Source organism: Aythya ferina (genome assembly GCF_964211825.1).
Source record: "Aythya ferina genome assembly, chromosome: 18".
Lineage (NCBI taxonomy): Eukaryota > Metazoa > Chordata > Aves > Anseriformes > Anatidae > Aythya > Aythya ferina.
In genome coordinates, this window is record NC_140317.1 from 12,255,964 (window position 1) to 12,270,142 (window position 14,179).

At 58.7% G+C, this 14,179-nt stretch overlaps 1 protein-coding gene across 8 annotated transcripts in view; it reads right to left on the reverse strand.

Annotated features, from left to right (window-relative positions):
• BAIAP2 (BAR/IMD domain containing adaptor protein 2) overlaps positions 1–11,727 on the reverse strand; it is a gene marked incomplete at its 3' end in the record, with an annotated part of 42,388 nt that extends 30,661 nt beyond the window's left edge. For all 8 annotated transcript variants that reach the window (XM_084492686.1, XM_084492687.1, XM_084492682.1 and 5 more), the window contains exons 1-3: positions 11,612–11,727; positions 3,068–3,143; positions 1,366–1,452 (exon numbers count right to left, since the gene is read on the reverse strand). In XM_084492686.1, coding sequence (XP_084348812.1) covers positions 1,366–1,452; positions 3,068–3,143; positions 11,612–11,683 — 235 coding nt within the window. In that variant the 5' untranslated portion in view covers positions 11,684–11,727. The remainder of the gene's footprint in view (positions 1–1,365; positions 1,453–3,067; positions 3,144–11,611) is intronic.
• Positions 11,728–14,179: the final 2,452 nt, after the last annotated feature.

Consider the following 14,179-nt stretch of genomic DNA (forward strand, 5'->3'; position numbering starts at 1 on the left):
TCACCTGCGAGCATTTGAAACCAACCCCAAAATATCCCGTGCACACCGGGAGAGCCCTCGCAAAGCCTGCTTTCAGGCTGCTTTCCCCTGGGAAGCAGGGCCACCAGAAGCCACGCCAGGGCGAGCGGATCCTGCAGCTGCTCCAAAGGGGAAGCCGGGTTTGTGGCCCCAGCTCCTGCCCACGCCGCTGAACCGCTCTGGGGAACCTTCCCCAGACTTTCACTTCCAGGATGACAAAGCCACCGCGGCTTGCGGCCCCAAAGAGGCAGTGAAAGCCTCGCGAGCAGCAGAAGAAGCCCTCGAACGAGGTCTGCACAGCCCTCAGCCTCGCCTGCTGCATGCATCGCCGGCAGGGCTCTCGCTTTATTTATTAAACAGAAACAGATTGCTATAGGCAGCTTTAATCCGAGCGATAAAGCCGGTTTCCATAGACACCTCGTGCCTCTCCATAAAAACCCAGACTACGCCAACGAGCTGCGTGCAGCAGAGCCGGAGCTGGATCCGGCCGTGGCTCCGGCACCGCACAGCACCAGGAGCCCAAGGCCAGCCCTGGTGGGGGCTGCTCAGCACCCCGGGAGCCTTCACAGCCACCTCCTTGAAAATCCACTGCCTCGGATGGCAGTAAAGAGCACAACTTGTGCAGCATCTGGCCAGCGAGGTGGCAGGCGGGAGCGCAGCTGGGGCTGCACAGGGAGCCTGGAGCACAGAGCACGGCACCCCCGGGGGGGAACATGAGCTGCAGCAGAGCCCTGGGAACAGCAGCTCCCCAAAGAGTAAATGCAAAAAGAAAATGGGCACAGAGCAGTGGGACTCAGCGTGTCACAGCTCGGACATGAGCCCAAGCAGGTCACCAGTGGCACCGTGCTGGGACACAGCAGGCAGGGCACGAGCAGCCCCTGCAGTGGCTCCGCTGAGCTCAGCAGGGCGCTGGGTACGACCGCAGCTCCCACACGCTGCGATGCTGCCAGGAGCCCTGCTGCAGCACGCCCGACCTGCGTGTCCCCAGGCATCCCCACCTCCTGCTCTTTCTCAGGACCGAAGCCCACGGAGGTGCCCAGCAGTGCCACAGCTTCCCAGGGAGCTGGGGCTGCTCTGAGCTGAGACAAAGGCACCAGCGAAGCAGCTCTGTGCAAACACTTCCCCTCCGCCAGCACCACGAGCAGCTGACATCTCAGAACCCAGAGACTAAGATTAGCAGGATTTTTTTAAGCTACATTAACAGCGAAGAGAGGCACAGCCATCGTTTATATCAGGAGGATCAGCCCCACACCCAGCTCCTTCTCCCCACCAGCACGGAGCTGGTCCCATCCCCTGCTTTCAGCCTGCCCCGGACTGACCTCATCCAGCCGTGAGCAGGCGACTTACCCAGTTCCTTGGATCCTTGGCTTTCGCTGGCCAGCTCTCCCATCTTAACCAGAGCATCGAAATATCCTTTTGCTGCATACGTCATACCTAAGAGCATCAAAAAAAGGCAGGTTATGGTCTCTTTCATGGCTATTACAACTTCCACGGCACTGAATAGGTGCTAGACACTAAAACAAAAAAGCTCTTACTTCAAAGGGCTTAACCCCACGGGGAGGGGTGAGACAACAAACAGGCCAAATTAGCGCAGAAAGAACACACCGAGGAGGAAAGCTAGCACAGCAAGATTACAGAGCTATTTAGGAGAAAAAAAGGTACGTGCAAGACCTCGGTGGTTTTCATTCCTGCGTAACCATCAGCCTGCTTAGCGCTGCTCAGAAGAAGCACCGTGGAATAATTGACTATCACAGACATTCATTAGGAGTTCAGTCTTGTTTGTTGACATTCCAGCTACACACTTCACTTTAATCAGATAAGCAGGGGGTTTCCTCTAATCACGAGAACGTGTTGTACAGCTCCACAGCTCAACGCCACCGGATCATGCACCACCGAAGCTCCTCCAGCGTCGTTCGCTGATTAATGCGCTTCCTTCAGGTGCCCCCACAAGCTCCAGGATCCCAAATGAAGGATGAGCAGAGACAGCTTTAAAGATTGCGGGAAGATCTTGGCCTCAAAGCACACCCAGAGCAGGGACGTGAGGAAAACAGAAGCTGGATGATCACACCGGGTCTCCACACAGCACTGCAGTAACAGCGCGCCCAGCTCCGAACTGTGACAAACCCGGCACGCTGGAAGCAGCTGTGCCAGCCAAGTGGGTACACCAAGCACCACCAGTGGAACATTTCAGAACATTTCTGCCCCCCAGGACTGCTTCTCCCCAGTGCCTGCACCAGTTTGGAGGCCAAGCATGGACCAAGTGGCAGCAGCACACCCAAAGCACGAGCCCCACTTCGGTAGCATCATTAGGGGCTGTGCAGTGCCAGCCCGCGGTGCCTCAGGAGGACGTCACCCCCACCACAGCTTCTTCTCCCCCTCCAGCCCCAAAAACACCACTGGGTAGAGAGGCAGCACAGCTCGGAGGGATGCCAAGGGGGCCTGCATCCACCAGACCCCCATGGAAATACCCAGGAGCCCAGCCTGGCTGCGGGGAACAAGACAGCTCCAGGCAAGAGGCAGGAACACACAGATCCTTCCCAGAGGTCGTGTTTCTAGCACCACCCTTTAAGAACATCAGACAAATATTTTTTTCTACCGAGTTAAGATTATGACAGCCTCCTCCCTCGAAGGCATCTTCACCGAACCAATTTAAAAAAATAAAATCCAGGAGACACGCAGTGCAATTTTCTGAAGCGAGCAGAGGCAGAGCAAGCTACCTCTGCACGGAGCTGCTGCAGAGCTGGGCATCCAAAGCCATCAAGTCAAAACAGTTGGGTTTTGGTTTTCATCAATTCAGTTTGCTCAGTTAAATCTACACTTCTCTAGTGGCTCCCAATGGGACCCTATATTCCCAGTTGAGAGCTGCCACCAATATTTCATTTTTTTTCCCTTCTTTTCCAATGTATTGTTCTGGACAGTGTGAACATTTAAGCAACACTTTTAAAGAGAACTTAAATAATTTTAGAGATTCAACAACGTGTGACCTGCACAGGGCTCACACCCTCCAGTGTTTCAGCACTAAACACACCAGCAGTGTGGTTTCACTTACTTGCTAAGGCTTTTTCATAGGTCTTCCCCATAGAAATGAAATTCCTGAGGCTGGGATTGAACTGCTCCATGATCGTCTGGAAGAGAGGACAGCAGACGTTAGCAGAGGTGTCAGGAGCTGGGGGCAGCTCAGGGCTCACGCTGAACGGCCAGCTCTGTGTTCACGAAGGCAGAGACAGAGCAAAGCCCCCTGGAGCCCAGCACAAACCTCCCGACACCCCGAGCACGCTGGTTACGCACCGAAGCCTTCGGCACAGCCACGTCTTGGCAGCACTGCTCCAAACCAGCGGCCCTAATGGCCCAGAAGGGCAAGTGGGGTAACTTGGGGTAACTTCCACTGTGGGTAACTGAATGCACAACACATGGAAGTGGCCCAATGCTAAATCTGACATGACAACTCTTGAACACAGCCAGGAACAACCCGAACCATCCCTCGCCCAGCCCCACTGAGGGCACCGCTGCCTTCCACTGAGCACAGCCACCCTGGAGCAGCTTCCCCAGGGGCCACTGATACCAGGGGCAGAGCCCAGGCACAGGAGGGGGGTGGGCAGACCTCTCAGGCACCCTCCCTTCACCAGGAGGGACCACGTCCAGGTTTTGAACCCCATGGGGTGGATGGTGCATGGCAATGCGGCTCCGCAGCGTGCTCGTTGGAGAGCAGCTGGGACCTACAGCCTTACACAGGAGCTGCAATGTAACAATTGCTCCAGCCCAGAACATTATCAGATATGGCAAAAGTGGCCATAATGTGGTGTAAATGACCATAATTGGCTGAGAGGGCAGCCCACAGCCCTCAGGCCAAGCAGCACACTGGGAGGCGACCGCTGGTGAAAGCCCCGTCCTGGGACCAGCACAGCAGCACCAGCCTGGTCTGCCACGGACAAGCAGGAGGGGCTGGAGGGCAGCATCCAAAGCAACTGCTAAACCAAGGCAGCCCCAAGCAGCACATCATCCCCAGCAAGCTGGTGCCAGCTGTGGCTAAAGCTCCATGGGAAGAATTGCACCCCAGCGGCCGAGCGCTTGGTGTCACTTCCCAGCTGCCCAGAAATGCAGAAACGAGAACACAGCACACCAGAACCAGTCTGCTGGGCTTTCCCTCCTCCCTCCCTTTAAGATCCTTATTTAACCATGAGGCAGAGAAGGACTAATCGGATCACACACAAGAACAGCTCTTTGTACGTTTGTCACAGCAGCGACTGACCCTCTCCTGCCAAAGCGACTGACTCCCAGCACCGACAGCAGCTCTAGAACAAAGCTCGGACTCCCAGCTGGGCTGGGAAAAAGGCAGCGATGCCTCCATGCCCACTGCACCCTCCAGACCCTGCAGCAACCCTGGATCCAGCCCCACACCCCTGCCCCATCCCGTGGGCAGCTGCCCACACATCCCCAGCTGTGGGCGCCCAGGGGACCGGGGCTCTGCCCCGCACCGCTGCCAGCAGCTCCCTGTGCTGGGAAGGCAGCAGACAGACACTTGTGTCAAATAAGCTGATTAAGCAGCTGTCACCTCATCTGAAGCTGGCCAAACACTATAAAGCTCATTTTCTGCCCGGGGTGTTTTTATCCCGAGTTCCTGCTGCCTGGCCTTTCCCGGGCACGGCGGTTTTCATTTTCTTCTGCGGGTGCCTGCGCGCAGGGCAGATCGGCTGGGGCAGCCAAGCTGTCGCCTTCCCCTTGTTCAAAATTTAATTTCCATGAGCAGCAACCTGCGTGGGATGATGCTCTGACCCAGTCAATGCCGAGCACACCAAGGGCATCGCTTCAGTGCTGGCACAGGGGATCCCAAATCCCCCCCATAACGCAGCAACAGCTGAGGGACAGGGGGCAGAGCCCCAGGGCAGCCCCGAGCAAAGCTGCCAAGCCTCAGAGCCCACGATGCACAGCCCTGCAAGGGACAGGAGACGACCCAAGGGGATCTGACGTGGCAAGCACGAGGCTAATGAGGACTCCAGGGCTAATTGGGGCTGTGGGCCAGGCCACGCAGCCTCCCACAGCACAGGAGGGCTCCTCCGGGGCAGCACGGAGCCGCTCAGCGAACGCGCTCAGCTTGAGAGGAGAAAATTAACCTGTAGCAACAAGCCACGTAGCGAGTTGTTTTCCCTAATTGTAGGAGGCAATTGCACAGGAGCTAATTAGCACCGGGGAGGGCTGCTCCGTCCTTCCCACGTCACGTTTGGCTTCGGTCGGACGCGGCCCCGCTGCCAGCAGCGTGCCACCGCCACGCAGAGCTCGGCCCCAGCCACCTGAGGCTGAGCAGCGCCCGTGCAGAAGGGAAATTGGCAGAATTTCTGCAGGGAAAGGATTTTTGAACAGTTTGCTGGGTTAAGCGCAGTAAGTGTTTGTGTATGTATGCGTGCGTGTGTGTATATAAATAAACCAGTTTTTGCAGCAGTGCCCAAATAAACAAATCTTCCCCAAAGAACGAGGCTCCAAGAACCAGCACCCGAATGGGCTCAGCACCAGGGCACTGCTGCAGGTGGCAGCGCCAGGGAGCAAAGCTCAGGGCTGAAAGCAGCTGAGCTCCTCTCGACCTGCAGGGACACGGCACGGCCGCACGGATTTGAGGAAATGCCCTCCCAAAATCCAGCACATCTTCCCCGGGCAGGGGGCTGGGGCACAAGAGCCACGGAGCGACGCAGCCATCCTGAAGCAGCAAAATCAAGAGGGAGAGCAAAGCAGAAAGGATCCCGCTAACCAAGGGGAGGGGAGGGAGGCGACTTGTGCTGGCCAAATAAAACCCCTGAAACCCCTAAGAGGAAGTTTGCTGAAAGTGAATGTCTTTAAGACGTGGCCTAGAGACTCCAACATAAACAGCCCCGCAGGATAAGGGCATTAAAAAAAAAAAAAGGGCTCTTCACTCCAGAGATAAAAATAGAGTTTTTCAGCCCTCATTTTCACTGCCACGGTGGGAAAGGAAGCCAACTCCAGAGCTAACACCTCCATATCCCCCAACACAGAGAAGCTGGAGAGCTACCAGCTGCCAGGAAGAAACAAACACTGGAAGATAAACACCTTTACATCAGGGACTGTGCTCAACAAGCTTCTCGTGCCCAGGAGACCCAGCACAGCACCACAGCTGCCTGCTGGGGGGACTGGTGTGCCAGCAGCCCCCAGAGGGGCACACGGAGAGGGCAGGGAGCGGTCTGTGTGTGTCTGTGTGCTCCTGCAGGGGCTTCTGTGAGCTGGGAAGGTGAAGCCAGGTTTGCCAGACGCTACCCTGAAGCTGCTATTTGGAGCAATTCTGGTACTGAAAGCAAATCTCACTCTCCCTCAAATTTTGCTCCATCAGCACCACCCCCAAGTTGTTTGCCTTCCACATGCCAGCCTGGGCAGAGTTTAGAAAAACACAGACAAAAAAGAAATCTGGCAGCCAAAGGTTGAAAGGGCTTTGCTTTGTTCCACTACGCTAAATTCCCTGGGTAATACCACTCAGCTCTCTGGGATTGGCATGGCTTTTTTCAGCTGCCAAAAACGAAACTAATGCAAAGCACGAGGCCTCCAGGACACAGCCCTGTGAGTTAGGGGGGGAGAAGAGTCCACAGCAAGCGAGCTCAACATCTCTCCCCTCCGAGTGGGCTCCACTTCGTGCTACAGCCAGGATTCACCTGCTGCTCCAGTGCCATAATAGCCAGCCCACAATTAAAAGTCAATTAAGAGTGCTCCCCAAGAACAAGCTGGAAGCGGAGCTGGCTCGTGTTGTATCAAGTTTCCCTTGCACAGGAGGCAGACCTTCACACCACCTCCCTGAAGTCTTTAAAAAAAAAAAAATTGAAGAACAGGCTTCATGATTTCCCCAAAGCCCACCCCACACCCCCAAGGCACCCCACAGGGACACCGTGGCCGTGCCAAGCTCCGCGGGGGTCTCCTTACAGCAGAGCCACCCCGCGCTGGCAGCTCAGCTACGAGGAAGTTTTGTTTCTAAATGGGTCAGCCCTGCTTTGGGAACGCCTTCCATTATTTCTGTGTTAATATTTAATGTCCAAACAAACCCCGCTGCTGCCACCACCTCCGTGCGCCCTGCCCCGAGCTCGGTGGTGGGACGAGCCCCAGCTCTGGGCGCTGTGGGGCTGGCTGTGCTGGCTGTAGGGATGCTCAGCGCCTTACAACTCACCCCGCTGCTCTGCCCAAGGAATTCCCCCACCATCCCAAGTCCCTGGGGTCTCAGGTACCGTAAGACACCACACGGCAGCCTTTCCCAACCAGAGCTGCTGATAGCTCTTGTTCCTCACCACTATCTCACCAGCAGCAGGGCCACTGTGCCAAGAGATCCCAAAATTCGCTGTGAAAGAGCAGGAAGGGCTCAGGATGGTCTTCAGGGCAGGGCAAGCACAAGCCCCTGCCCCACAGCCCAACAGCACGGCCAGGGCTCAGCACTGCCTGTACTGGAGAAGATGCTTGGAAGCAAGGGACTGCAGGGTAAGAGCAGGAACCCTTCTTTAAGCTGTAAACCACTGAATTTCACCTAGACACCATGTCAGAGGATGAAGGCACCCAAGCGTCAGGGCTAGAGCCTGGGTACAGGCTTGGAGGGAGCTGGAGCCCTGCAGGGCGCAGAGCACCAGCAGCACGCTGGCTGGTGGCACCCCCTGGGAGCACCCCACAGGATCCCAAAAGCAGGAACACCGCAGGGCAGACCCGGCCTTGGGGGCTCTGCTGTGAGCCAGAACGGCCACCAGGAGCTGGGGGCTGCGGGGCCAGTCCTCCCAGTGCCAAAGGGCTCAGCTCTGCCAAGAGCTTTTGCAAGACCAGTGCCTGCGTGGGAGCTGCTTGCAGCCAGCTGCCCTACACCCTGCAACACGAGCAGCAGGGCTGCAAAACCTCAGCTGCGAGCAGGCGCAGCACAAGGAGCCACCCAAGGCAAAGCCAGCGGCTGCCCCTGCTCCAGGGAGCGGCACGGGGCGCATTTGGGGTACCTTGGGCAGCTTGTGAGCTATCTTCTGGATAAAACTTCGCGACCTGCACGTTTCAGCAGATTTGAGGGGTGCAGCAGGGCTCGCAAACCCCTCTCCACACAGTGGCAGAGCCATGGGAAGGAGCAGCTTGGGCAGCCCTGCACCGCCAGAAGCGCCCGATCAGCACAAAGCTGCAAGTCAGCTCCGCCGCAGAGCCGAGACGCCCACAGAGGTGCAGCTCGGCAGAATTGGGCTGCCCCTGTGGAAACACTACAGCCCCGGGCCCTGCTCGCTAAGAGGCACCGATCCCGGTCTCCACACCCTGCACCCTCCTGCAGTCAGTGCTGGGCAGCAGCTCAGCACAGCACCCACAGAGGTGCTGCAGGGCGCACCTTGGAGCCCCAGAGCTCAGGGTGCAGGAAGCACCCGGCGCTCCGAGGGCCCGAGAGCTCAGCACACAAAATTTGGGGGTGGCACAGGCTGGGTTCTGGGGCCGGCTCTTTCATCTTCTGTCACAGCGCGTTTTCCCTCCGCTGCCAAACGCACCGAGCCACCCACCATTTCCCTTCTGATTCACTTGAGCAAGAATCTCCCCTTCCCTCTGGACTTGGAGATAATGAGGCAAGAGGCTGTTACGCTGGCAATAACATTTATTACATCTGATGTGGAGCAAGCGACTATCAGAAACTGTGTCTGTGTTTGTGCGAGACCACGAGGCTCTGAGTTTGGGGTGTTTTTAAGCAAACCCTTCTCCGAGCGCAGAGCTATTCACGCACCATTGCAAAGCAATCTTCCACGCAAAGGAATGGCTCTAAAATGAAATGGAGGTTGGCCTGTAAACTGCAGTAATCTAATCTGTCGTAAGTGAGACAGATTTGTCTTCGGGGGGGGAAGGAGGAATCATCCCTCCTTCCTTCCTGCAAGGCTCTGTGTGATATGCGATGGACGAAGCAGGGCTCGGGAGCTGCTGCACCAGGAGCAGCCCGGGCTCACGGGAGGGTGGCCAGAGCCTGATCCTACAGCAGGAGCTTTGCCCGGCCCCGTGCTTGCAGAGCCCTCGGAGCCAGCCCCGCAGCTGTGCTGCTCCAGCAAGGTCCACACAAGTGAATCAGCACCAGGGGAAGGTGGGATTACGTTGGTGGAAGGTGCCAGCATCCTCCGTCTCCCTCTGTAATTACTACACATGTGTAGGCAGCTGCCTGTAGTGGCAGCATCGGCAAGGGGGCGGCTGACAGCTCCTCCACCATCTCATTAGCACAGTCACTCCGAGGGTGAACACTGGTTCTGGAACATAATTACAATGGGCTTCCCAAGCAGAACGCCTCAGGAAAGCCTGCGCTGGGGGAGAAGGGTGCCGGGCACGGGGAGCGACTGCGAGAGATGCTCCAGGCACCGCAGGGGAAGCGGCACGGCCCCATGGCCCCAGTGGGGCTGGAAGCTGGGAAGAGGATGGCAGCAGCTGGAAGGGAGGCACGGAGCTGCTGCCACCCCCACCCTGCGCCCTGGTTTGGGGGAGGCAGCACTCAGCCTCTGCCTCAGCCCCTTCCTCTGGCTCGGCTTCTCCTGGCCCCATTTTTGCCCCAAGTGCAGCTCAGGCTCCAGCAAAGGCCAGAAAAGCACGGGACAAAAACCACTTTGGCAACGGGGATGCGAAGCACTGGGGGCTGGTTTTGGACTGGGAGATTCCCAAGCTTCCAGAGCTCCAGGAGCTCGCAGCCATCGCTGCCCCGAGCCACCAGCCCTGGCGCTGCGCTCCACGGGGCTGCACGAGTCCTCCAAGAAAGAGGCAAACGCCTGCTTCCTGCACGTACCCCATGCAACACCTCCGGAAGCCAAGAAAAGCACCATCATCTTCAGAGAAAAGGCACCTCATTGACTGAGGAAAATGCAAATACAGTCATCACTGTCTTCCTTCAGTCACCAGGGCTGAGAAGCTGGATGTTGCTGGGGAAAGCCACAAGATTTGCCTCCAGCTTCAAGCTCTCACCCTCTGCACCCCGGCTGCTCCCTCAATCAGATTCAGGTGCGACCTGACTGCAGCCTGTCACCTTCACGCTCCCTTTGCTTGCTTTTGGGACCCGGTGTGCTGGGACAACCCCACACCACCTTCAGCCAGGTCAGGTTTGGACACCGGCAGCGCAGCCGCTCGCTGCGAGCTCCTCACCAAGTTCCCAGCCCCGCGGCTCACACAGCGCAGGAGCGATGGAGCCAAGGGTCAGAGGCAAGCAAAGAGCACGACCAACGTCCACCCCTGGGTTCTCAGGGGACCAGCACTCCTAAGTGCAGTTGTTCTCAGGGCAGAACTTCTCAGCACTCCCCTCCAGCCACGACAAACACCAAGGTGGGTTTGAAGCCACCCGAGAGCCACCCTGCGTGCTCACTGCGCACAGAGTCCTGGAGAAATTGTTACCTGCTGCACCAAGCTGCCATCACCACAGCTCACCCAGGACAACACCCCTCAAACAACACCTGAGTCACCACCTGAAACCCTCTGAGCAGTTGCCCCTGGAGCCTGAGCACACCATGGGCGTGCAAAGCACCCTGCAAAGCACCATGCGGTGCTCGCCCTGCTCCAGCACCTCCCGCCCAGCCCCGCTGATAAGAGCGCAGGAGAGGGGAGATTTTGGGTGCTTGGGGCCATTAAATCAGCACCCTAGGGTGATGGACTCAGCCTATGTGACAACAGCCCAGGGACTGAGGGACCAGCAGCATTTAAAGGGTGAAATGGAGTCCCACAGATACCCAAATCCCATGTGCTGCTTGATGCCCGTGCACAACGCTCCAGCCGCAGCCCTGCCCTACACCAGCAGCCAAACAGCTCGGGTGCCACGAGCACTGCTCGAGCAGCTGCTGCGCCTGAGGTGCCAACAGGAGACTTTGGAACTTTCCTGCCTCGGTGGTTTTCACGTTAAATTTTTCTGTCAGTGTTTTTTTTCCCCTGGATGCTCCCAAGTAACTCAGTCTGACCACTCAAGACACAGAGAACCACGCAAGCCTCCCGGTTTAATGAATGACACCCCCCACGCATGCCAGGACAGAAAGGTTCCCCTGGGCTCAGCACAGCACCCAGCGGAGCAGAAAGCTCTCCCTTCACGAGGGGAGACCAAAGCGCACGAAACATTTCCTTTTTCTCATACCACTGAGAAAGACGGGGGAAAAAAAATGGGCAAATCGGGCAATGTGGAGATCCAGCAGCTCCAGGACACGAACTGCTCGCAGGTGCCCGAGGAGAGGCAGGGACCTCGCCCGTGCCGACCCGAGGTGACCCTAGACAGGGGGGTTAGGACGGGCCCCCCCCGGGCTGGGGGCCGCTCCCTGCCCCTCCCGGCCCCGCTCCAATCTCGGCGCGCCCCGGGGCTGCGGAGGGACCGGGGGCGGCTCGGGCAGCGGCGCCCCCCCGGCGGGGCTCGGAGCGCTCCGTGCAGGCTCCGGGGGGAGAGCGGGGGCGGCTCGGTCCCCCCCCCGGCGGCGGCAGCACATCCTCCTCTTTCCTCCTCCTCCTCCTCCTCTTCATCCACCTCCTCTCCTCCTACTCCAGCCGCCCCCGCAGCAGCCCCCGCGCCCGGCGGAGGAGGGGAGGAAAACGGGGAAAGGGAAAAATAAGAAGAAGGGGGGAAAAAAAACCCAAAAAAACAAAAACCTGTTGCCGGGCTCACCTTGTAGACATTCTCGGTGAGGCGGTGCACCTCCTCGGAGCGGGCCATGCCGGGCGGGCCGGGCAGCACCATGGGCAGGCGGTGCGGAGCGGGGCCGGGCGGTGCGGGGCGCAGCGGAGAGCAGCGCAGCGCAGCGGGGCCGCCGCTTTTATCAGCTCCCGGCCGCCGCCCGCACCGCCCCGCACCGCCCCGGCCCGCCCGCAGGGAGGAGCTGAGCCCAGCCGAGCCGGGCAGGGCGCAGGGTGCGGGGTGCTGGGCGCTGTGGGGTCGGGGGCGGCCGGGGGTGGGCCATGGTGGCCCACCGCGCTCCTGTCCTACACCCCGTTCCCATCCCGTACCTCGTTCCCATCCTGTACCCCATTCCCATGCCGTACCCCATTCCCATCCCGTACCCTGTTCCCATCCCATACCCTGTTCCCATCCCATACCCTGTTCCCATCCCATACCCTGTTCCCATCTTGTACCCCATTCCCATCCCATTCCCCAGTCCCACTCTGTACCCCATTCCCATCCCGTACCCATCCCATCCTATTCCCTATTCCTATCCCATACCCCATTCCCTATTTCCATCCCATTCCCCATTCCCTATTCCCACCCCGTAACCCCATTCCCCATTCCCATCCTGCACCCTATTCCCCATTCCCATCCCATACTCAATTCCCATCCCACACCCCATTCCCTATTCCCATTCCCCATCCATACCCCCCACTGCACCCCATAACCTATCCTACAGCCCCCACTCTTCCCCATCCCACACCCCGTGACGCTCCATCCTGTACCCATCCTATACCTCGTGCCCCCGTAATACCCTGCACCGTGCCCTGCAGTCCCCGCTGTGCCGTGCACCCTCGCTGCCCCCCGTGCTGACCCCGTTCCCCCTGCCCACCCGGTGCTGGCCGGGTGAGGAGCAGCCTGTGGCTGCACGGAGTTGCTGTTAGAAGGGGAAAGATGTCAGAAACCATCCAGAAAGGACAGGAGGGTGCCACGGATGGGCACGGCCACGGGGCCCTCAGTGTCTGTGCGCAGTCAGGAGCAGGGCTCGACCTGGAGAGGGGATGCAGCCCCTGCCTGCTGCCCCCCGGGCTCTCCCTTCCTCATCCCACCAGCACTGGGGTGCTCTGGGTGTCCCCTCAGCCCTCCCGGCCATCGAGCTGTCCCACTGCTGTCCCTCGGATTGATGGCAGTGCCTTTTGTGTGGGTCCCGAGGGATGCGAGCAGCGTGTGCCTCCAGGGCCAGCACCAAACCATCCTCATCCTCATCCTCATGGCCATCCTCATCCTCACGGCCGTCCCCACCACGCAGCCATCCCCTGCTGCTCCCTGCGGTGCTGTCCACGCTTGAACCAGAGCATCAAGGGGCTTGTCCCTGTCCCTGTCCCTGTCCCTGTCCCTTTGTGCCCGTGGCCACGCCAGCAAGGAGCATCTGGTGTCTGGAGGTGCCAGGGTGCAAAGCACCACCACGGGCAGCCTCTCCTGGCCCTCGGAGCAAGCATTTCCCTCCTTCCCCTCCTGCCCCTCGGCCACAGGGTGCAGTGAGGTAGTTCAGCAGCCTCGCCTGCCTTTCTGTCATCTCCATCGATTCCAAGCAGCAGCCTCAGGAGCAGCCCCAGCCAGTCCAGACCTCGGCCCCAAAGCCCAGCTCCTGCCCCCCCGCTGCCTCCCCTCCACCTCCTGCAGGCGAGGAGCCGGGGGGCACCCAGGGGTGCTGCTCGGCCCGGGCACACCTGGCTCCCAGTTTGGCCTCTCAGAGGTTTCCCACACCAGAGGACAGAGAAGAATTTATGGCTGTGTGCAGGCTTTTCTCGTTTTCTGGTGTGGCCGGTTAACCCTTTGCTGCTAGGGCTGGGGGATAGAAGGGGGGGGACATCCCCTTGAGTGGGACATCTCCTTGAGTGGGACATCGCCACGGGTGGGACATCCCCATGGGTGGCAGGCCCCGGGCTGCTCACGCTCTGCTTCATGCTCCAGGCTGCTCCTGCCCGAGGTTTGGGGCTGCTCCCGTGGCCAAGGCACCGCTGGCTTTTTGCTGCTGGAGAGGGATTTCAGAGCAAGCGGCCGGGAGGAGAGTGCCTCCATACGCGTCTCCATCACCTTATTTTTAGTTGCGTTATGTAAGTTCTTCGCTACGTCACGAATGTGGGGGGTTCTTGCATCTAATTCCAGTGTGACAGCCCAGCAATTCAAACAAGCTGTTCTTCTGGTGGAGAAGATAAAAGGATTTGTAATTTCTCGTAATAAAAGAGGCCTTTTGGGACGACCCTCAGAGAATCTCGCTCATCTAGGCCTGCTCCCAGCCTCCGAACTGCTCTCCTTTCTTCCTGTCTTCTGCTTCTCTTTATCTCTATCCCCAGGAAATCTGAGTACTGAAAGCCTTTCTGCCTCGCACCCCCTCGCCCCCAAAGCAAATCCTCATCTGTAAGCACCCGCTGGTTTCTCAGGCGTACATTAAGGAAAGGATTTACCAAATTCCTTTTACCCCTGGCTTTTCCCATGTCCAAACACGCTGCTGGGCACCCAGTCGGTGCCTCTGGCCGTGTTTCTGCCGATCCCACCACGGGGCCGCCTGCC